The sequence below is a fragment of the Chiloscyllium plagiosum genome, chromosome 2 (genome assembly GCF_004010195.1).
Source record: "Chiloscyllium plagiosum isolate BGI_BamShark_2017 chromosome 2, ASM401019v2, whole genome shotgun sequence".
Classification (NCBI taxonomy): domain Eukaryota; kingdom Metazoa; phylum Chordata; class Chondrichthyes; order Orectolobiformes; family Hemiscylliidae; genus Chiloscyllium; species Chiloscyllium plagiosum.
Window position 1 is genome coordinate 112,439,576 of NC_057711.1, and position 23,267 is coordinate 112,462,842.

General features: G+C 40.8%; 1 protein-coding gene across 1 annotated transcript in view; it reads left to right on the forward strand.

Annotated features, from left to right (window-relative positions):
* LOC122562814 (protein shortage in chiasmata 1 ortholog-like) overlaps positions 1 to 20,774 on the forward strand; it is a 41,768-nt gene extending 20,994 nt beyond the window's left edge. The window contains exons 6-7 of the mRNA XM_043716063.1: positions 16,024 to 16,126; positions 20,447 to 20,774. Coding sequence (XP_043571998.1) covers positions 16,024 to 16,126; positions 20,447 to 20,626 — 283 coding nt within the window. The 3' untranslated portion in view covers positions 20,627 to 20,774. The remainder of the gene's footprint in view (positions 1 to 16,023; positions 16,127 to 20,446) is intronic.
* The last annotated feature ends 2,493 nt before the right edge of the window (positions 20,775 to 23,267 follow it).

Consider the following 23,267-nt stretch of genomic DNA (forward strand, 5'->3'; position numbering starts at 1 on the left):
ATTTGGATGGGTATATGAATAGGAAGGGTTTGGAGGGATATGGGCTTGGTGCTGGCAGGTGGGACTAGATTGGGTTGGGATATCTGGTTGGCATGGACAGGTTGGACTGAAGGGTCTGTTTCCGTGCTGTACATCTCTATGACTCAATGACTCTATAAGTGTCTGGAGAATGTCAAAATGTGTATTTATGAATGGGAATGCTTTTCTCAGTAAAATCTAACTGCCGCATTTAAGAAATAGACTATTATTTCTGACGTACTTGGCTACTTTTTTTTATTTGTTCATGGGATGTGGGATTTGCTGGCTAGCCATTATTTATTGCACATTGCTAATTGCTCTTGAAAAGCTGGTGGTCAGTTTCCTTTTGGAACTGCTACAGTTCTTAGGATGGAGGGGCACCTATAATATTGTTAGGAAGGGAATTCCAGGACTTTGAATCAACAACCGTGAAGGGCTGACAATACAGTACCTCAAGGGGAGTAATGGTGTATTGGTGGTGTCACTAGGTTAGTAATCCAGAACCCCAGTCTAGTGTTCTGGAGACATAGATTCAAATCCCATCACAGGAAATTTTGAAATTTGAGTTTCGTAAAACCTGGAATTAACAGTTAACCTATTGGTGATCATGTTACCATTGATTGTGCTTTTAAATCCATCTCATTCACAATGTCCTTGGGAGAGTGGTCGCACAGGCATAGTTATTTTCATAGAATCATACTTTAAAAGCACTGTCTTGGTCACAACGATCACCAGAAATCCTGATACAACGGTATTCAGTCAGGAAGGAGTTGCCCTTGGAATCCTCAAAAATGACTCCAGAAATTTTATGACACCAGGTCAAACATGGTCAAAAAAATGGTGTGATTGCCAGCTAACAGCCCTCATGCCTTTGCCGGGTGAATCAGTATTCCTTCATGTTGAACACTATTTACAACATTGAGGATGCCTAGGGCACAGAATGTGCTCTAGATTAGAAAGCTCAATGCTCATCACCAAGTAGTACCACTGCTGACCCAGCTGGCTGAGCTCCAGTGGACATAGCCTGTCGACTGGGTCTTCAGTAATAATGAAGAAACCAACAAAATGAAGAATCCACTTGACCCTGTCCTCACCAATCTATTTGTGGCAGATGTGTCCATCCATGACAGTATCAGTAGGAGTGATTACAGGTTGGTCCCTGTGGAGATCCGATCCTGTTTTCACATAGGGGATACCCTCCATTGTGTTGTTTGGCATTACTATCCTGCTAAATAAGATGTATTTCCAATGCATTTAGCAACTCAAGAATGAGCATTCATAAGCGATTATTAGCCACTAGTAGTAGCAGATCTATATTCAACCACAACTTGAAGCCTCCTGGCATGTTTCCTGCTCTTTCATTATCCTCCAGCCAAGAGATCAATCCTAGTTACAATCCAAGGGCTCCAGCAGACATACCTAATAAAAAAGAGAGGTGTCAACCTGATGAAGAAAGACAACACATAAATACTTCCATGCGAAAGAGTGGAAACAACATGCAGTAGGTCTACGTCATCCCACAGTCAATGGATCAGATCTAAGTTCTATAGTCTTACCACATCCAGTTGTGGATTTTGGTGGACAATTAATTTAACAAGAGGTGGAGGCTCCACACACATCCCCATGCTAAATGTTGGGGAGTCTATCACATTAGTAAAAATGACTAGGCTGAAGTATCTGCATCTGTCTTTAGCTAGATGTGCAATCCAGAGAATCCATCCCGGCCTTCTGTTGAGGTCTGCGGCACAACAGGTGCCAGTCATCAATCAATCCGGTTCAATCCATGTGATTTAAAGAAACAGGTAAGGCATTAAATATTGCAAAGGCTATGGACACTGACAACATCCTGGCAGTAGTATTAGCGCTTGTGTTACAGCAGTGTTCCTAACCAAGATGTTCCAGTACAGTTACAGTATTGGGATCTATTCCCAGTGTGGAAGATTGTTTAGGTATGTCCTGTGCAGAAAAAGTAGTAGAAAGCCAATATGGCCAATTACCGCCCTATGGATGTACTCTCACTTTCAACTGAGTGCTAGAAGGTGCTGTCAACAAGCTATCCGGCAGCAATTGGTAATCCACGCACACTTTGGATTCCGCTAGGGCCGATCAGCTGCTGACCTTATTACAGTCTTGATTCAAATGTGGAGGCAAACACAGAACTTAGGGGTAACAGTGGCAGCAGAACTTCTGGATAAAAATCTGAAGAATGGGCCTCAGATTGAGCTCACTTGGACCAGTGGATGTAACCTTCACTGAATCCAGAAGCAGAGCTCCTAAGGTGATGTCAGGGTTCATAAAGTGAAGTAAGGCAAGAGGATTGGCTGCTTGGGAACCAGCTTTAGGGACTGAGAGTCCTACTGGGAGGAAGATTGAATTTAAAGTCTTTATTTGTGTGGTTTGTAATTTGTGAGGAATTGATAGAGAGAGTGAGAAATTTGATTTTGGTGAGTATCAGGTAAGATTGAGTAATTATTTTCTAGGTTATTATATGTAGTTGATATTATTCACAGTGACAAGAGACCTCAGCACTGTGGAATGCTCCTCCTGAAATATGTGGAAAATCGGGGACATTTCCATTGTCCATGGTGACCATGTATGCAGGAAGTGAGTGCAGCTGCAGCTCCTGATTAATCACATGGAGCGGCTGGATTTGTGATGAATTCATTATGGAGCATCCATGACGCTGAAGACATCATGGATAGCACGTTCAGTGAGCTGGTCACACCATAACTAAGCGCTACACATGCAGAAAAGTGTTGGGTGACCACAGGGAAGACTAATAAGAGTGGGCAGACAGTGCAGGGTCTTCTGTGGCCATTCACCTGAAATCCTACCACATCGAATACTGTTTGTAGGAGCTGGTCTCTCAGGGGAAGGTGGCAACAGTTGGCTCTGCTGCATAGCAAAGGTGAAAAAAGACTGGTAGAGCTTACGTGATATAGGGGACTCTGCGTTGTATGGAGAACTGACAGGCAGTTCTGTGCAGTAAACAAGACTCTCGAATGGTATGTTGCCTCCCTTGTGCCAGGGTCAGGGATGTCTAAGGCCATTCTGAAGGGAGAGAGTGAACAGCCAGCAGTCGTGGACCTGTCAGGACGAAGACATGGTTGAAAAAAAGAAATGAGGTCCCGCAACAAGAATTTTATAGACCTAGTTAGTAGATTAAAGAGGAAGATTAATAAAGTTGTAATCTTCAGATTACTTCCAGTGCCATGTGCTCATGAGTATAGGTTTAGGAACATTAAGTTAGATGAATACGTGGCTAAAGAGTGGTATAGGAAGGAGAACTTTAGATTTTTGGATCATTGGAACAGCTTCTTGGTAGGTGGGACCTATAGAAGTGGATGGGTTGCACCTGAACTGGAATGGGTTCAATATCTTTGCTTGGAAGCTTGCTCATGCTGCTGGGGAGGGTTTAACCTAATTCCTCTAAATCCTTCCTATTCATATACCCATCTAGATGTCTTTTAAATGTTGTAATTGTACCAGCCTACACCACTTCCTCTGGCAGCTCATTCCATACATGCACCACCCTTGGCGTGAAAAAGTTGCTCCTTAGATCTCTTTTAAATTTTTCTCCTTTCACCCTAAACCTATGCCCTCTAGTTCTGGACTCCCCCATCCCAGGGAAAAGACCGTGTCTATTTACCCTATCCATGCCCTCATGCTTTTATAACTCTCTGTAAAGTACAAAATGAATTCAATCCTAGTGTGTTCCTCCTGGAGTGAAGGGCAAGGGCAGCAAATCCAGGGAACCCTGGATGTCAAGGGATATCAAGAGTTTGAAAAAGAAAAAGAAGGAAGCATATGTCAGGTACATCGTATCAAAAATAGGGAGGGTCCTTCAAAAGTTGAGAGTTTGAGGGAGTTATTGAAAAAGGAAATCGGGAGGGCACATCAGGGCCAGCTTTGGCATGTGGGATCAAGGAAAACCTCAAGGCATTTTAAAAGTATATTAAGAGTAAGAGGATTACTAGGGAAAGAGTGAAAACTATGAGAGAACAAAGGTGTAATTTGTGTGTGGCGTTAGTGGATGTAGACGACGTCTTAGTTAACTACTTCTCGTGTGTATTCGTAGAGGAGAAAGACATAGTAGCCAGGGATTTCATTTGGCATAGCGAAGTTCTAGAACATGTTAAGATTAACAGGGAGGAGGTTTTACATGTTTTAGTGGGTATAAAAGTTCATAAATCCTGATGAGATGTATCCCAGCCCGCAATGGAAGGCAAGCATAGAGTTTGCTGGGGCCCTGGCAAAAGATTTAGTACTTTGCTGGCAATAGGTGAAGTGCCAGATGAGTGGAGGATAGCTAATATGGATCCTTAGTTTAAGAAGGGCAGCATGGGTAGGCCAGGTAATTATAGACCAGTCAGCCTGACATCAGTGATAGGGAAATTATTGGAACAAATTCTGAAGGACAGCATTAGTTAATAATTGGAAAGACAAGGATTGATCAGGATAGTCAGATCAACTTTATTAGAGGGAGACCCTGTCTGGATAATTTAGGTGAGTCTTTTGAAAAGGTGACTAAATATATTGAGGGTAGTGCAGTTGGCGTGGTTTACATGGACATCAGGAAGGCCTTTGACAAGGTCCCACATGGAAAGCTAATCCAAAAGCTACAATCCCATGGTATCCAAGGCAAGTTGGCAATCTGGATCCAAAGTTGGCTTGCAAATAGGAGGCAAAGGGTAATGATAGACACTTTTATCTTTGTGATTGGAAGCCTGTGACTAGCAGTTTACCACAGAGATCGGTGCTGGGCCCCTTGCTGTTTTTTATACAAAGAGAACAAAGAACAATACAGGACTGAAACATGCTCTACAGCCCACCAAGACTGTGCCAACACGCGAGGCCTTCCCAACTTCCCAGTTTGGCAAACATACCCACATCTACGGCATATAATGCCTTTTTAAACTAAAAGCCTCTTATCCATTTCTACCCATTCGTATATCTGTGAGTATGCCTCTTAAGTGTTATTATTGTACCCACCTCCATGACTGCTTCTGGCAGTGCATTCCAGGCACTTAGCACCATCTGTGTAAAAATTCTGCCTCTTTTTGCATCTCCTTTAAACTTAACCCCTTTTACCTTAAACCAATGTAATCTATTAATTGACCTTTCAACCCTGGGAGAAAGATTTTGACTATCCATTCTGCCTTTCAAAATTTGGTAAACTTCTATCAGGTTGCCCCTCATTCTTTGATATTCAAGTGAAAACAAACCAAGTTTGTCCAATCTGTCCTCCCAGTTAACATCCTCCAAACCAGGCAACATCCTGGTAAGCCATTTCCATACTCTCTCCAAAGCCTCTACGTCCTTTGGTGACCAGAACTGTACACTACACAGGTCATTCTGTTATGATGCGCGTTTCATCAATGAAAATTTGCTGTATCATGATTAATGAATTGGGGACACTGTTCCTAAAGCGTGAACTTTTAAAATGTGTGCTGGCTGTAACGCGATTACAGTGACAACACTTTAAGCACTGTTTCTAAAGCAGGATTTTTTTTATATCAAGGGGGCTACACAAGAATGTAACCATTACATTATAGAAGAACTGACAGCATTCCAACTATGCCCTGACTAAAGGTCTAAACTGTGTACATTAATGACTTGGATGTGAATGTAGAGGAGATAATTAGTAAGCTTGCAGATGACATTGAAAATTGGACAATGAGGAGGGTGGTCTTAGACTACAATCTGATATTGATCAGCTGGTAAATTGAGCAGAGCATTGGCTGATAGAATTTAATCCTGAGGAGCGTGGGGTGATGCATTTTGGGAAGTCTAATAAGAGAAAGACATAGACAATGAATGGTACGTCCTTAGGGAGCACTGAGAAACAAAGGGACTTCGTGTACAAGTCCAGAGATCCCTAAAGGTGTCAGCACTGGCAGATAGGGTGATGAAGAAGGCATACAGGGTGCGTGTCTTCCTTAGCAAGGATGTAGAACATAAGAGAAGGAAGTCTTGTTACAACTTTATAAAACTTTGGTTGGGCCAGAGATGAAACACTGTACGCGGTTCTGGTTGCCACTTTATCGGAAGGATGTGATTGTACTGGAGAGGGTGCAGATAAAATTCACCAGGTTGTTCCCTGGGACTAATAGTCTCAGTTATGAGGAGAGACTGGAATGGCTTGGTTTTGTTTTAGTTGGAGCAGAGGTGGAGGGGGGGTGTTATCTGATTTGGCTATATAAAATGGAGAGACATAGACAGAGTAGATTGTGACAATCTTTTCCCTATGACAGATATGTCTTAGATTAGAAGCCAGAAGATTAAGGTGATGGGCACGTGGTTTAGAGGAGATTGGAAAAAAGTATTTTTCACCCTGAAAGTGGTAGAAACATGGGTCTTGTGACAGGATAGGGTGGTAGAAGCAGATACTGTCACAACATTTAAGCATCTGGATGACTACTTGAAATGCCAGGATGACTTGGACCAAGTGAAGGTAAATGGGATCTCTGACCATCTCTGACACCTCCCTCCCCTTCCTGGACATCTCCATCTCCATTAATGACAACCGACTTAACACTGACATTTTTTTACAAATCCACTGACTCCCACAGCTACCTGGATTGCACTCTTCCCACCCCCCCTCCTGCAAAAATGCTATCCCGTATTCCCAATTCCTCCTCCTCTGCCGTGTCTGCTCCAAGGAGGACCAGTTCCATCACAGAACACACCAGATGGCCTCCTTCTTTAGAGATCACAATTTCCCTTCCCACGTGGTTGAAGAGGGTGGGGGAAGGTAGCAAAGAGTACAATGGGTGGATGGAGGTGGAGGTGAATGTGATAGGTCAGAGGGGAGGGTGGAGCGGATAGGTGGGAAGGGAGATTGGCAGGTAGGACAGGTCATGAGGATGGTGCTGAGCTGCAAGTTTGGAACTGGGGTGAATGCTTCATCTTCTGCCTCAGAACACTTCAATCCCAGGGCATCAATGTGGACTTCACCAGTTTCCTCATTTCCCCTCCCCCCCCCTCTGATCCTCTTTTATAATGATTGGTAAAACCTCTTCAATCTTAATACCAACATTTTTGATAGAATTTTAAAGTCCACATTCAATAAGGATATAGGTCTGCTTGATGTACAGTCATCTGGGGCTTTTCCTTTCTTAAGAATGAGAGAGATATTTTGCTTCTCTTAGAGAAGGTGGGACGCTACCTTGACGGTGTGAATAATTATGCATGTCTATAAGTGGTCTGGCCAATATGTCTATGAATTCTTTGTAGAACTCAGCCTGGAATCCGTCTGGTGTGGGTGCTTTATCGCTCTGGAGCTGCCTCACCACCTCCTGGACTTCCTGGGTTATCAGGGGGGTATTCAAAAGCACCACCTGCTCCGAGGTTAGGCCTGAGAGGGCCAGATTAAAAAAAAAAACTCCACCTTCCTCGTTCTGTCCTCATAGCCCTCCGACTTGTACAATTCGAAATAGAATTCGCAATTTCCCTTCCCACGTGGCTGAAGAGGGTGGGGGAAGGTAGCAAAGAGTACAATGGGTGGATGGAGGTGAATGTGATAGGTCAGAGGGGAGGGTGGAGCGGATAGGTGGGAAGGGAGATTTGGCAGGTAGGACAGGTCATGAGGATGGTGCTGAGCTGGAAGTTTGGAACTGGGGTGAATGCTTCAACTTCTGCCTCAGAACACTTCAATCCCAGGGCATCAATGTGGACTTCACCAGTTTCCTCATTTCCTCTCCCCCCGTCTGATCCTCTTTTATAATGATTGGTAAAACCTCTTCAATCTTAATACTAACATTTTTGATAGAATTTTAAAGTCCACATTCAATAAGGATATAGGTCTGCATGATGTACAGTCATCTGGAGCTTTTCCTTTCTTAAGAATGAGAGAGATATTTTGCTTCTCTTAGAGAAGGTGGGACGGTACCTTGACTGTGTGAGTAATTATGCATGTCTATAAGTGGTCTGGCCAATATGTCTATGAATTCTTTGTATAACTCAGCCTGGAATCCGTCTGGTGTGGGTGCTTTATCGCTCTGGAGCTGCCTCACCACCTCCTGGACTTCCTGGGTTATCAGGGGGGTATTCAAAAGCACCACCTGCTCCGAGGTTAGGCCTGAGAGGGCCAGATTAAAAAAAAAAACTCCACCTTCCTCGTTCTGTCCTCATAGCCCTCCGACTTGTACAATTCGAAATAGAATTTTCTAATGACTGCATTAATCCTTTTAGGATCACAAGTCAGGGTACCAGCATCGTCTCTAATAGACGTAATTGTTTGGGGAGCTTTTCTCTTTATGGCAAAGTTTGCTAGATACCTGCCCGGCTTATTACTATATTCAAGTAATCTCTGCTTCGCAAATAGTATCTCCTTCTTTGTTGTTTGAATAAGTGTTGTATTCAAAGTTGCCCTGAGGGCTACAATCCGCTTTAGTTTAGTAACTGGCATACACTGTCTCAGCTGCCTTCAGGCGAGCCTCGAGCTGACGCTGTTGTTCTCCCTTTTGTCTTTTCCGGGTTGCAGAATATGAGAATAGCAAGCCACGCGCATATGTCTCAGCAGTCTCCCACATCACCGATGGGTTACCAGCCGTGCCTGAACTGATATCCCAGAAAGTTTTAAATTCCTGCGAGAAATATTCTATGAGCTTATTATCCTCCAACAGGAAAGGGTCCATACCCCAGTGTTGGGAACCCATCTCGTCATCGCTAGTCTCCATGTACACTGCTGCATGGTCAGAAATAGTTATCTTACCTATTTTACAAGACAATATAAAATTCATAAAGGTCAAAGGGACAAAAAACATATCGATTCTGGTATGGCACTTGAGTGGGTTAGAATAAAAAGTAAAATCTCTACCTTCAGGGTGAAGACATCTCTATACAATTACCAGCCCCAACTCCCTATTCAGATCAGGCAACTGCCTAAATCTCAAAGATATACCCGTGGAGCTCCTAGGTATCCTGTCCACCTCAGTGTCGATAATACACTTAAAATCTCCCCCTATAATTGTGTGACGCACCCCGAGAGCCATCAACTTGGAGGACGCATCTGTTACAAATTTAAAAGGATGTTCCGGGGGGGGCAATAAGCATTCAAAATCCTGTATTCCTCTCCATATGTTAGGGCTTTAAGTAATACATACTTTCTGGACTCATCTTTTATCTGGCTTAACATTTGGAAGGGAAGATTCTTCTGGATAAGGATGGCCACTCCCCTGCTTTTTGAGCTAAAAGATGAAAAGAATACCTCACCAAATCCACCCTGCTGCAGCTTCGAATGCTCCTTATCAAGTAGATGTGTCTCCTGTAGAAGGGCTATATCAACCCTCTCTTTTTTATGACTTGATAATATCTTTTTCTTTTTAATTGATGAGTGGCTCCTCTTGACATTCCAGGTGCACCATTTAAACGAATGACTAGCCATGATCATTCAAGCAAGTCTGAGACTGCCCAGGAGGAAGAACCCCACTCAAAAGGCATTGAGTAGAGACCATAAACAATTCACATATAAAAATAACATAAGACATAATTAAAAGGAGATTTTCCCCCTTGTCCACAGGAGGTACTCCTACCTTCCAGTAATCCCACCTTAACACCCAGCTAGAGCCATGCCCTCGGTCCAGACATTACAAAGTAAGATAAACAAATGCCAATATCTTAATACAAGAGTTAAAAGTGGGCAATGAACCCACCCCTTTCATGTTATTACCTGGGCACTCTTAAAAAGCAGCAACACAAAATAAAATATATAAAAATACAATCCCAGCAAATATTAAGGAACAAAAAACAACTTAGAAACGTCCCCCAACAATCGGATAAAACGAGCGAGTTATAGATAAGAGTAAGAAGAAAGAATTCCCGTGAGGAAGGATGGAAAGCAGAAAGAGGGAAAGAGGAGGAGAAAAAACGGAAGGGGGGTACGATAAAGTCACTATCCATATAGTTCAAGCCCATCAGTCTATTTGAGAGCATCCAAAAATTCAGTTACTTTTTCCGGCGATCCGAAGTTATCCAGAGATCCTCCATTCTGAAGCGCAGCGTTGCTGGGTATCGCATGGGGGCCCTGTCTGTTGCGAACTCCATGGTCCTTTGCCTTTGGTCATTTTAAAGTCTTGCTAAAGTTTGTGCAGAATGACTATAGCTGCTGGGAAAAAGCTATTTTTAGTAGTTTAAAAAGTGAGGGGAGGGTAAGTACCCCACTTTGCCTGGGTCTTGGGCAGTGCTCAGCAGACTCAGACCTACTGGGTCGCCGCCATCTTGAATCCCCAATAGGTCACCTCTTAACATTCTGGAGTTCAACGAGCACAGTCTCCTCATAGCTGAAGTCCATTATTTATGATAACATCCTCAAAAACCTCTTTTGTATCTTCTCTAAGGCCCGGTATTATCCACAATACACAATACCTGTGATTTATGAAATATTAACAAGATCCTTTTTCTTGAACATTCTATTTCTCCATTTATAAACCAAGTTACCCACATGCTTATTAACTGTCTTATCATCTTGCTTTCCCTGCCATCTTTCAGCAATTATACACAAGGTCTGTCTGCTCCTCTACACTTTTCAAAATCCTACTGTCTTTCTATATTAGTCCGCTCAAAGGCTATCACTTTACATTTTTTCTGTATTTAATTTTCTTCGGCTGGGCTAATTCCCACAGAACCCCTATGTTTTGTCTTACACACTTGATCTTGTACTCCAAACAGATCATGGGTCATAGAAACAGGATCAGACTATTCAGCTGCTCAAACTTGCTTTGCCATTCTAGATCATGGTAGATCACCTTCCTTACCACAATTTTCTTGCACTATCCCCATATTCTTTGATGCCACTAGTATTTAGAAATCATTGAATCTTGAACTTGGAGATACTCAATGACTAGCTGCAAATGTTCTGAATATTGGAATCAGTCTGGTCTCCTTTGTACACTATTTGTGGTGAGCATATACTTCCTACGTTAAGGAGACCAAAAACTGTGCACAATATTTCAGGTGCAGATGTGCTATACACTTAAAGCAAGATGATCAAGACATCATATCAGAAAGTTACATAAACATCTTGCTTATGCATATGAAGTTGAATATCATAATTCTATAATATTCGAATTACTGAACCTGAAAAATTTAGGATCATAAAAAGACCAATAGTATTCATTTAACTTTGAAGTAAGTATATCTGGGAAAATGCAAGGAAGATCTCTATCTGTAATATAACTCAGGCTATTCAATTGAAGATACTTCATAGGGCTCATGGCACCAGAGCAGCTTGCAAAGTTCAAGGCAGGAGTGTCTCCAATGTGCCCTAAATGCAAAATAGAAATTGGTACTCTCACTCATTGTCTGTGGACATGCCATAAGATTCGTAGATATTGAGACAGTGTAGCGAATGCCTTGGAAAAGATTTTGGGTTTGGAGATTGGGTTGGACCCAGTGTCTCTCCTTTTGGGCTTTCCAAATTTCCCTTCTCTAGATGCATATGGGAAGAAATTATTTATTATCCTTTCCTTTAGTGTGAGGAAAAATATTTTTGGGTATCGGAAAGTCCCCCGGGACTTTCAAATTGGCATAGGATTGTTATGGAATATATTTCCTTGGACTTCCTTGCTAATATGGTGCACCAAAAAACGGAATTATTTTACAGAACATGGCGGCCCTTTTTGAACTACACCGATGCAGATGTATTGGCTGTATTGTTTAGGGCCTTTGTTTAGATTAGATTACATTGCAGTGTGGAAACAGGCCCTTCGGCCCAACAAGTCCACGCTGACCCGCTGAAGCGCAACCCACCCATACCCCTACATTTACCCCTTACTTACCTAACACTACGGGCAATTTAGCATGGCTAATTCACCTGACCTGCACATCTTAGCCGTGAGGATGATGTTTGTTGGTTCAGGGGCTCCTGGGAGGAAGAATCCTGTATAAATACGGGTTTTGTTGTGACTTGATATAGTTTTATTTTGAATGTGTACTTATGCATTAATTTATCTTTTTTTTTCCTTTTATTGTTGTCAGTAATGTACAACACTGTGGTCCTTTTCTTTCTTATATCTTATTTTGTGTTTCAGAAGTTTGTAGAATAGATTAGTCGTTAGTTTTCTTGATTTTATATTGGTGCTGTTATTATATTGCAAAGTGGATACACTATTTTGTATTAATTTTGTAAAAGAAATTCAAATATTTTTCTTTTTAATAAAAAATTTACAAAAACCTACAAAACACCTCAAAAACAACCAAAAAAACTTTGAAGTAAGTAGTTCTGCCAGAATGAGTGAAGACTTGATGCAAACTCTAGATGTACTAAGATTTGTTTAGGAATGTGTAGTTCTGGTAGCAATAAAGCATTTATTACGAAGAAATCAAATCATCAAGAGCACTAAATTGGCATCTAAGTATTTTTAACAACCAAATTTTAGCACTAATTGATGTTTATATTAAGAGGATACTTTTACAATTGTAAAGAACAAAGATTTGATTGTATCTATTTTAGAGAATCCCTAGAAACTAGTCTACAAAGTGACTGAATTTCTGCAATGCTATTCAAGGACTCTTTGCTTACAATTCAAAGCAACTTATCATATCTTTGCATTATTTACTGGAAAGGCTGAGGTACTGTACATTGATATTCCTCTAACAGAGTTTGTGAATATTCCACATATGCATATTTTAAAGCCTTAGTCATTGATATCTTCAGTCAGCTTCTACAGCTAGACAACTGTACAATGGTGCATTGGGAGTGGTGTGCTCATTGTTGCTGCCTCTCCCTTGTTGCCCCATTCTTCTTGCCCTTCACAGCTCATCTCACCATCCTGCTTGCCCTATTGTGGAAAGCCTATGTACTTTGTTTGCTATCTAATGTGTGCCTTAATAATTTTATATTTTGTCCCTGTAGATCCATTAAAAAATCAGGTCACAAACGATTCAAAAACATTGTCTTTTAATGGCAGGGCATGAACATGCAGTGAGTGCACCCCTGTAGATGCATTAAGAGTAAACATAGCCATAAAAAATACAGATTTATGGTTTTAAAATTCTAAATAAATCATATCTATATGTTTGATCCAATTTACACCCTCGATCGTCTAACTTTACTTCAACTGAAGTCTAAAAGTTGAATAATGTGTGCAATGTGGCACGTGACTATATAGGTAAAACTTCAAACCTCAATATTTAAAAGAAAGCATATATTAGTAGATGTTTGCAAATTCTACAGGAATTCAAGTGACCGTGAATTTAACTTGTGGTTATAGTTGATAGTAAACTGCTTATAAATTTCGAATTTACAGAATCATGGAACTATCACAGTGCAGAAGGAGGCTATCAGACCCATGTGTCTGCACCAATCCAATTATTGAGTTAGGCTGTATTGTCTAGTGCCAATCTCCTGCCTTTCCCCCATATCCCTGCACACCATTACCATAAAAAAAAATCCACCCTACTCTTTAATGCCTGAATTGAACCTGCCTCCATCACATTTCCAATAGCTCACTGTTTGAAAAAGGTTTTTTTCTCACCACCCTTGCTTCATTTGCACATCACTTTATATCTATGCCTTCTTGTTCTTATTTCTTCCACAAGCAGAAACAGCTTCATCCAATCTGCTGAGTCTAGCCTGCTCATGATTTTGAAAACCTCAACCAAATATCCTCAGATTTCTTTCCAGAGAGAACAACCCTAACTTCTTCAATCTTTCTTCATAGTTGAATTTTCTCATACCTGAAACTAATTTAGTAAATCCCTTCTGCATTCTTTCCAATGCATTTGCATTCTTCCTTTAATGTGGTGCCCAACACTGTACACAATACTTCCGCTTAGGTCTAACAAATATCTTGTACAAGTTCAACATCATTTGCTTGCTCTTGCAATCTGTGCCCCTATTAATAAAGCAAGAAATGTTGTATGTTTTATTTACTGCTCTCTCCACCTGTCCCCCACCTTCAATGATTTGTACAACACATGAACCCAGATCCCTCTGCTGCTGCACCCCATTTAGAATTGTATCACGTATTTTCATATAGTGTTCTTCCAACCAAAGTGCACCAACTCTCATTTCTCTGCATTGAAATTCATTTGGTACCTATCTACCCACTCATTCGTAGCAATATTGATATTTGTCAGTTTTTGGAGGCGGGGGGAGGTGGTAAACAAGGCATTACTGACATAGGTGATGCAGTTATGAGGAGCAGACTTTGTCATCTAGGAAATATCACCATTTAGTTGCTGGAAGAACAGAGGGCAAGAAATTCAGGATAGTCATAATTTTGATAGCCACCAGTACTGCATGGTCACCTGGCCCCTTTGAAGGAGATTTGATTCCAGGAGGCTGCTGCCACAATTTCTCACTCAAACTTTGCCTTCTGAGGCACAGTTGATCTGTCATGTTCAAGAAGCTTACCCTGTGACTAGGATGCTGTCCTTGTTTCCTTCAACCTGGAGGTCTCATTCCATTCTCTCCATCCTACAGACTGCGTGTGACCATCTACTGCTAGTGTCAGTGCCGTTGTTTTGCTGCTACTGCTCTGGGGTAGCATAGCAGATCTTGTTGCTCCTCTTTGGAGGTCTAACTGTTGCAAATATTACTCCCATGCTGCAGTGAGAGCTGACAGCAAGAAAGTTAAGTTGAAGTTGAGTATACTCCAAGGCACTTGAAAGTATCTCCAAACAATTGCAAATGAGACTCAAAGTGGTGCATTTAGGTTAGCAGAAGTAATCCGATAAGCACAAGTGTTTGATAGTGGTTACTCACGAATTTGCTGATTGCACCTTTGCAGTAAGCACATTGATTGATTGATTGATTATATTAAACAATCACTCCACAACATCTTCCTTAACTCTTCTGCTCCTCGGATACTGCCTGACCAGCTGTGCTTTTCCAGCACCACACTTTTTGACTCTGATCTCGAGCATCTGCAGTCCTCACTTACTCCACAATATCTGTTTACTCATAGATCCAGTTGAGATGTGGAGAACTCATGATATGCATGGACTGAATGTTAAAGCCAGAATACAGGATTAAAATAATAGATAATAATGTCTTTGAATATGTTAATTAGTTTCTTAACAGCTGTATGAGAGATCCCCATTGTCTCTAAACTCACCGAGGTCAAACCTAGAAGTGGGCAGGATAATTTGGACTTCTGACCTAATGCCATTTTTTTGGGATTTCACCTCATGCTCTCATTCCCTTAACCATTAAAATTCAAAGTTGAATCTCCATTCAACCCAAATAAGATTTCTTGCATCAGAAGGGAATGAGAATTCTTAGTCCTTTGCAGTTGGTACACAAAGAAAACATCGGGGATAAAGAAGTTGCACCAGCCTCGCAGCTGGCAGAAGTAATAACCATTTCTGGGTGAAGTTTTGGCTTTTAGGCCGATCCTGTAAATAAACAAGATTATTTCAGGGTTTCCACTCATTTATCAAGATGAAAGTTGTCTGATTTTGTTGGATTTATGAACACTGGGCTTCTATCACAATAATAACACACCTCATCCACTTTGGTAGTTACCACGTGTACCAGTATTGGTGTGCTGCCTGCCAAGAATATTTGACACCAGGAACCACCCATGGATTTCGAAGATTATGCTTGAAGTGGTGCTTGTATTAGGATCGATAGTCCATGGTCCCATTTTGTGTAGAATTTCCATTTGACAAACACTTATAATAGTAATGATACATTTTTGTTCCGGTGTTGCTGCCATTATTTTAAATAAGTTAATGGTATCCAAACATACCATACTTTGTAATTTACAAATCTGTGTCTGATCTTAGTGAATCAGAATTTCTATCCTTTTAACGATTAAGTTGTACGAGTTGTCTTATCTGCTAAATCACTCCGAGCTTGGAAATAAAATATAATGTTTTGATAGTTCTTCATTCATAGCTTTTATTTTGATATATGACAATGGTTTACATTACATTCCAAATTCTTATAAAATATTTCTCCCTTGGATCTTTAATGTTAAGTGGAAAATGCCATACCACTTGAAATGATTTTTTTCTGGCATTTGCTTCTTTTGTCCACATTTTGAACTCTTTCAGATCCTACATGCTCTATCCCTCAGAGAAGGATTTTAATGAAAATACAAATGAAATGTTCTTGATTGAAGAAGATTACAAACAATTTTCACAGCTGGATGATGAGGTATTCCGAAGTGTAATGGATAGGAATTTGCTTCTGGTTTGTGTTGTAGTTTTATTATTACTAGTGACACTAGTATACTTGACATGTATTATACTTTTAACAGTTGACCTATTATTTAATAATTTTGATTATATTTTTTGAGCATAAGCACAAAAGGGAGGAAACAATGAAAGTTCTATCATTTTCAATAGTACTATCTTTCTCTGTCTCTTTTTCTTTCATTCTGTTAATACATCTTTCTCCCTTTTTCAGGCTTTTTCTTCTTGTTGTTAGTGGGCGGCACAGTGGTTAGCACTGCTGCCTCACAGCGCCAGAGACCCGGGTTCAATTCCCGTCTCAGGCAACTGTCTGTGTGGAGTTTGCACATTCTCCCTGTGTCTGCGTGGGTTTTCTCTGGCTGCTCCGGTTTCCTCCCACAGTCCAAAACTGTGCAGGTTAGGTGAATTGGCCATGCTAAATTGCCCATAGTGTTAGGTGAAGGGGTAAGTGTAAGGGAATGGGTCTGGGTGGGTTGCTGTTCGGAGGGTCGGTGTGGACTTGTTGGGCCGAAGGGCCTGTTTCCACACTGTAAGTAATCTAATCTAATGTAATCTACCATCACTGCAAGATGACATCCTTAAGCAGGCATCAATTACATTCTTAAGTGTTTCAAATGACAGGAGGACAGCAATGTTATCCATAAATAGACAGTAGGTGCAGGAGTAGGCCATTCTGCCCTTTGAGCTTGCACCACCATTCATTATGATCATGGCTGATCATCCTCAATCAGTATCCTGTTCCTGCCTTATCTCCATAACCCTTGATTCCACTATCATTGAGAGTTCTATCCAACTCTTTCTTAAACAAATCCAGAGACTGGGCCTCCGCTGCCTTCTGGGGCAGAGCATTCCACACAGCCACCACTCTCTGGGTGAAGAAGTTTCTCCTCAACTCTGTTCTAAGTGGCTTACCCCTTATTTTTAAGCTGTGTCCTCTGGTTCGGGACTCACCCATCAGCGGAAACATGTTTCCTGCCTCCAGAGTGTCCAATCCTTTAATAATCTTATACGTCTCAATCAGATCCCCTCTCAGTCTTCTAAACTCAAGGGTATACAAACCCAGTCGCTCCAATCTTTCAACATAAGATAGTCCCGCCATTCCAGGAATTCACCTCGTGAATCTATGCTGCACTCCCTCAATAGCCAGAATGTCTTTCCTCAAATTTGGAGATCAGAACTGCACACAGTATTCCAGGTTCGGTCTCACCAGGGCCCTGTACAGCTGCAGAAGAACCTCTTTGCTTCTATATTCAATCCCTCTTGTTATGAAGGCCAGCATGCTATTAGCCTTCTTCACTACCTGCTGTACCTGCATGCTTGCCTTCATTGACTGGTGTACAAGAACTCTCAGATCTCTTTGTACTGCCCCTTTACCTAACTTGACTCCATTTAGGTAGTTAAAGCTGAAAGGCTGAATGCCAATGTCGTACCTACATTTTCGTATTTAAACACACTGCCTCCAATCTAGTTAGTTGGATGGAAGTTTGAGTTGAGTGTTTAATCCCTAATACCTAAACCATGCCTTCCCCCTTTCAAACTCAACTTCCCTATACATTTTTAGGTTAACACGTGCCCCGAAGCGCTTTCTTTCAGGCCAATGGTTTAGTTCTGGCTGAGTTCTGTATGACAAATTCTAATGCATTGCTGCCCTCTCTTGATTAGGGGAGGCTCTGCAGAAAATTGAACAATGCACTTTGTAATAGTGAAAAAGTTTAGAATCCCTACATTGTAGAAACAAGTCATTTGGCCTTTTGAGTCCACACCAAACCTACAAAGAGCACCCCACCCCCAGCCCATCCTATTCCTGTAATCCTATCCCTGCATTTCCTTTGGCTAATCCACCTAGCCTATATATCTCTGGACATTATGGGCAATTTAGCATGACCAGTCCACCTAACATGCACATCTTTGGCCTGTGGGAGGAAACTGGAGCACCTGGAGGAAACTCACTGGGAAAATGTGCAAACTTCACGCAGTCAGACACGCCAGGCTGGAATCGAATCCAGGTCCTTGGCGGTGTGAGGTAGCAAGGCTAGCTAAGTGCTGCTTGTACCTTGTTAGTGCTGCAAAACAGTTTATTTGCTAATCTGTTACACAATCTGTGATGATGATGATCAATGATTTTGCAACAAATGATTTATTTGCTTAACAAGTGGATCTTTCATGGCATTCACTAAAAGTCAGAAGTTACATAACTAATTTTCATATTGGTCTTCTGGTCATTTTAACATCTGCTTCTCTTCCTTATTACCTAGTAATTGTGAGGAGGAATTGGGAAAACTATCTGGGTACATTGCCCTGCCCCCAGCCCAGGTGCTCAGGTGATATCAATAACCAGAATCAAATCACAGTAGCTCCATAGGAAATGTTGTAGCAGGATCCATAAATTATGGATATTGGGTGAGAGCAGAGCAATTTAGAATTAGTGAAGAACTGACAATTTTAATGAAACATGGTTTTTTTCTGTCCTTTAAACTTCTATGTTTATACTTTTCCAAAGACAAGGAATCATTGCCTTCTCTAATTTCAGCGTTACTACTGCCAAGACATTAAATTCATGTGATAAACATGGAAAACAACACTTCATTAATATTATCCCAACCTTGAGAAACTTTACTATCTTAAAAAGCTACTGTTTATTAGCTATATACAATTTTTTTTAGTTTAGATTGCAGTGAGGTCCTTGAAAGCATTATCACCTCCCTAATTCATGCTCATCTTTCCCATGCCTCCATATTTGAACCTCTCCAAGATTTTTGCCCTACCATAGCATTGAAACAGTATTAACCAAAGTCTCCGGCGGCATCCTCTATGACTTTGACCATGATAAGTTATCCCTCCTCATCTTCCTTAATCTCTTAGTTGCCTTTGACCACACTATGTCCTTTCAATGCCTGGCCTCATTAGCTGCACAGCTCAGTAGGATTACATTTACTATGTTGCAGTCATAATGATCTGTTTGAGGCCAGAGTACCTCCAGCAATGTCTTTTTTGATGATTGATCTAATATGGTAAAGTGCCATGGCTCCCTCCTGTTATGTATTTGCAGGCTGCCCCTTGGTCATTGCATCTGCACATATGGGCATCAGGCTGCATATCTGTGTCGTTAACATCCAACTGTACGTTTTCTTGACTTATTCACTATCCCTGTGTTGTCAGAATGCTTGTCCAATATCCAGGCTTGAATGAGGCACTATTTCCTTCAGCTAAGCATTCATCAGACTTGAATCAACTATGCCTTCTTCATCTCAAACTTTTTTCCAGCCAAACATACTTCCTGAACTCTTTTGCTTAACAAGCCAGTTAGAGGAAATAAACCCCACTTCTCACTTTGCCACATGCTTGACAACTTTTCTTTAAGGTTCCCAGGCTCCACATTATTCTCCCCTTTAAGAGTCATTCCCCAAATTCACTTCTTTTAACAAGTCTTTAGTTAACTCCGTTATTGCATCTTTTTTGACGTTCAATTTTTTTTATGCTTGTGGGAAGATCTTTAGGATGTTTTATTATTGATTAAAGCCAGAATATAAATCGAGAAAGAAACTTTTCTACTCTCCCACAAATAGAATTTGCAGAAAAAAGCAGCCCATTGAAGATATCATTCTACCTGTGAATACAGAATGAATTTTAGTGAATGTTATTTACGTTCTTGAGCCTTTTTAAAAATCAGAATAAGTATTGTGCACAGCAGTAATGGCTGGCACACTGTTTGGACTGAAACAGTGAACAGAACCAGAGGAAATGGTGGAGGCTGGTACAATTGCAACACTTAAAAGGCATCTGGATGGGTATATGAATAGGAAGGGTTTGGAAGAATAAGAGTCGTGTGCTGGCAGGTGGGACTAGATTGGGTTGGAATATCTGGTCGGCATGAGTTCAACCGAAGGGTCTGTTTCTGTGCTGTACATCTCTATGACTCTAAATGAAAATGTACCACATGATTTGCCCAACATTGATATTCAGGTTTAATTTAACATTTGTTTCTAGAGGTGCAATATCTCTAAATAGTAGATCACCTTTTTAATGATGGTTTACAATTGTACAGCAATTTGAAAGTGCACACTTTATAAAAAAGAAATCTATTGATAAATTTTTAGTAGAAGAAATTGTTCAACATACAGTGCATGTTATTCTTAATTACTGACACATAATATTTCTGATCAGTCAACATCATAAAAAAAAAGAGATTGAGAAACGCCCTGTGGGTATATGAAGCATTGAAGTAATTGATTAATAGTGAAAGGAAGAAAATACTAATAAATTAAATATTTCTTTTTGACAGTCTTTAATGCTGCCTGTTGAACTGAATATGAGCAGTACGATAGATTTAAATTGGATTAAACGCACATTGCCACTTTCAGAAATCAAAGATCTTTTGCCACTGACAACAGAAGATGTAATGAGTATTGATTCACATAAAATAGTTATAAATGATGGTAAGTTATTTTGGCATTCAATTTGAGTCTTGTTAATGGCCAGATTTGCAATGACTACTGGCCATAGTGTTTACTGCCCCAATCCCACCATTGAGGCTCTCTCAATTTTGACGCACTCCATCAGTACTTCAGCCCATGTCAAATGGGAGCCTGATTGATCTATATTAAGCAACATTCCATAATGCTCCTTGGATTCCAATGCAATTTTAATATTAGTCGAAATCTTCCAATGTAGGGAGAGGCCTCCAACTCAATTTACTTTACTGATGCATGTTAGGACCCTGATGAACTTCTAACATGCACACACTTGTGGAATGTAGGTGGGAAATTTAAACTCTCAAAATCTGTTCATCACTGCATCCAACATTAAAAGATGCATAGGCTCCAAAGTAAAATGGTAAATGGGCAGATTAAATCGCAGTCAGTGTCTGATGCTCCTTATCTGATGCTGACTAGAAGATCTGCAAAATATGCACAGTGCTCAACTTCAGTCCAGTGGAATTCATGATAAAGCTGCCTAACCTAGGTATGACCTTAAAATGTTTCTTTTTCTCATTGTAGATTTTAAAGTTAAATTTATTTTGGAATTAGAGAAATTTGAATTTGGCCAAATTGGTTTTTCGTTGAATGAAGATGTTAATGTTTCTACAATAGAAGTTAGTGAACCAGGTAATGTTGTCTTGCACTGTTTCTTAGGTAAAACTGTCAATTTTTATTAGATTAGATTAGATTACTTTTTATGTTGAAAATATTTTAGGAATTTCAGACAGATTGATTTGATGTAATTTATAAATTGCTAAGCTATCGCAAAAGATTAATTTATGCTTTCATGGTAAATAAAAAATTAAAATTTGTCTTTTTCAAAGATGAGGAATACGGCTTACATTTTAAATTTTATTTGCTTCTTAGTTTGTTATTTTAGAAGCATTATTGCTGAGGCTTTTTCGATAACATAGCCTAGATTTTCTGTATTGCATCTTCAAGTTAAGAACCTGATTAAACTTTGAGAACTATGCACATAAGACAACTTACTGAAAATAAAAATTATAACAAATATTTGAGTTAGAAACGTGGTAGAATTTGTCCCCCAATTTTTCCCTTATCATTACTCATACAAGATTATATTTCTAGAATACTGAAGCCCACTATAGAACACAGATAACTGGGTCTTCAATTTCTCCCCAACAAAATTTCTCCCCATAAACCATTCTATCCAAAACTGATGTGTTGAATAGGAAACAGTAATTGATAAATTAACTTCCAACAGCTAGTATTTTGTCTAGTGTGTTGATAGCTCTTCTTGTAATTCTGATCACTGAACATAAAGGGTTATTAGCAATCAACTACATCTCCGATTTCTGTTTCAAGCTTATCAGCACAGTGTTGGCAGAATTGTTTTCACTTACAGGCTAGAGACTCTGGCTTAACTAGTGTAGTGAGATTGTATGAATGGAATTTTATAGAGGTCTGAGTGATGGTGACATTTGTGGCAGAATTGTCAGGAGTCCAGTGCGATCTATTAAGGAGTATCTCACTGCATCTTTTATGCATTTGCTGAATGGTAAGGTGTGTTTCTCGCTAACAAGTTGCCAGTTATGGGGGGATTATAGCTTGTTAGACAGCTTATTAATGCTTCATTAATATAAAGCTTCCTATCTTTATAAATGCAGCATTAAAGTTAGACATCAAGAACTCTTGACGTAGAAATTAGAGTGGGTACCTAGTCACTTCAGCTTACCACTTGTTCTGAAGGGATTTATTCTGGACACCAGGCAATAATATCTCAGGTCATGCTGTATTGGCCACACAGAACCCATGGAGAGTGTGAGGATTGCAGATGCTGGAGGTCAGAGTCAAAAAATATGGTGTTGGAAAAACACAGCCAGTCCAGCAGCATCCGAGGAGCAGGAGGGTCAATGTTTTGAGCATAAGCTGTTCATCAGTATTGAGGGTCACGGGGTCCAAAGGGGCTGAGAGATAAATGGGAGGGTGTGAGGCTGAGGGCAAGATAGCTGGGAATGCAATAGATAGAGGAAGATGGGGGTGATGGCAATAGGTTGGAGAGGAGGGTGGTCAGGATAGGTAGGACAGTTCAAGAGGGCAGTGTCGAGTTCGAGGGTTGGACCTGCGATAAGGTGGGGGCAGGGGAAATGAAACTGGTGAGAATGTCAAGGCAGAAGATGAGGTGTTCTTCCTCCAGGTGTCAGGTGGCTAAAGTTTGGCAGTGGAAGAGGCCAAGGACCTTCACGTCCTTGGTGGAGTGGGAGGGGGAGTTGAAGTGTTCGGCCACAGGACGGTGGGGTTGATTGGTGCGTGTGATGTTCTCTGAAATGTTTCACAGGTTGGCATCCTGTCTCCCCAATGTAAAGGATACCACATCAAGAGAAACAGAAACAGTAGATGACGTGTGTGGAAGTCCAGGTAAATCTCTGTGGGATGTGGAAGGACCTTTGGGGCCTTGGATGGAGGTGAGGGGGGAGGTGTGGGTGCAGGTTTTGCATTTCTTGTGGTGGCAAGGGAAGTTGCTGGGAGTGGAGAGTGGGTTGGTGGGGGATATGGACCTAACAAGGGAGTCGCGGAGGGAATGGTCTCTGCAGAACGCAGATAGGGGTGGGGAGGGAAATATATCCTTGGAGGTGGTGGGGTCTGTTTGTAGGTGGCGGAAAT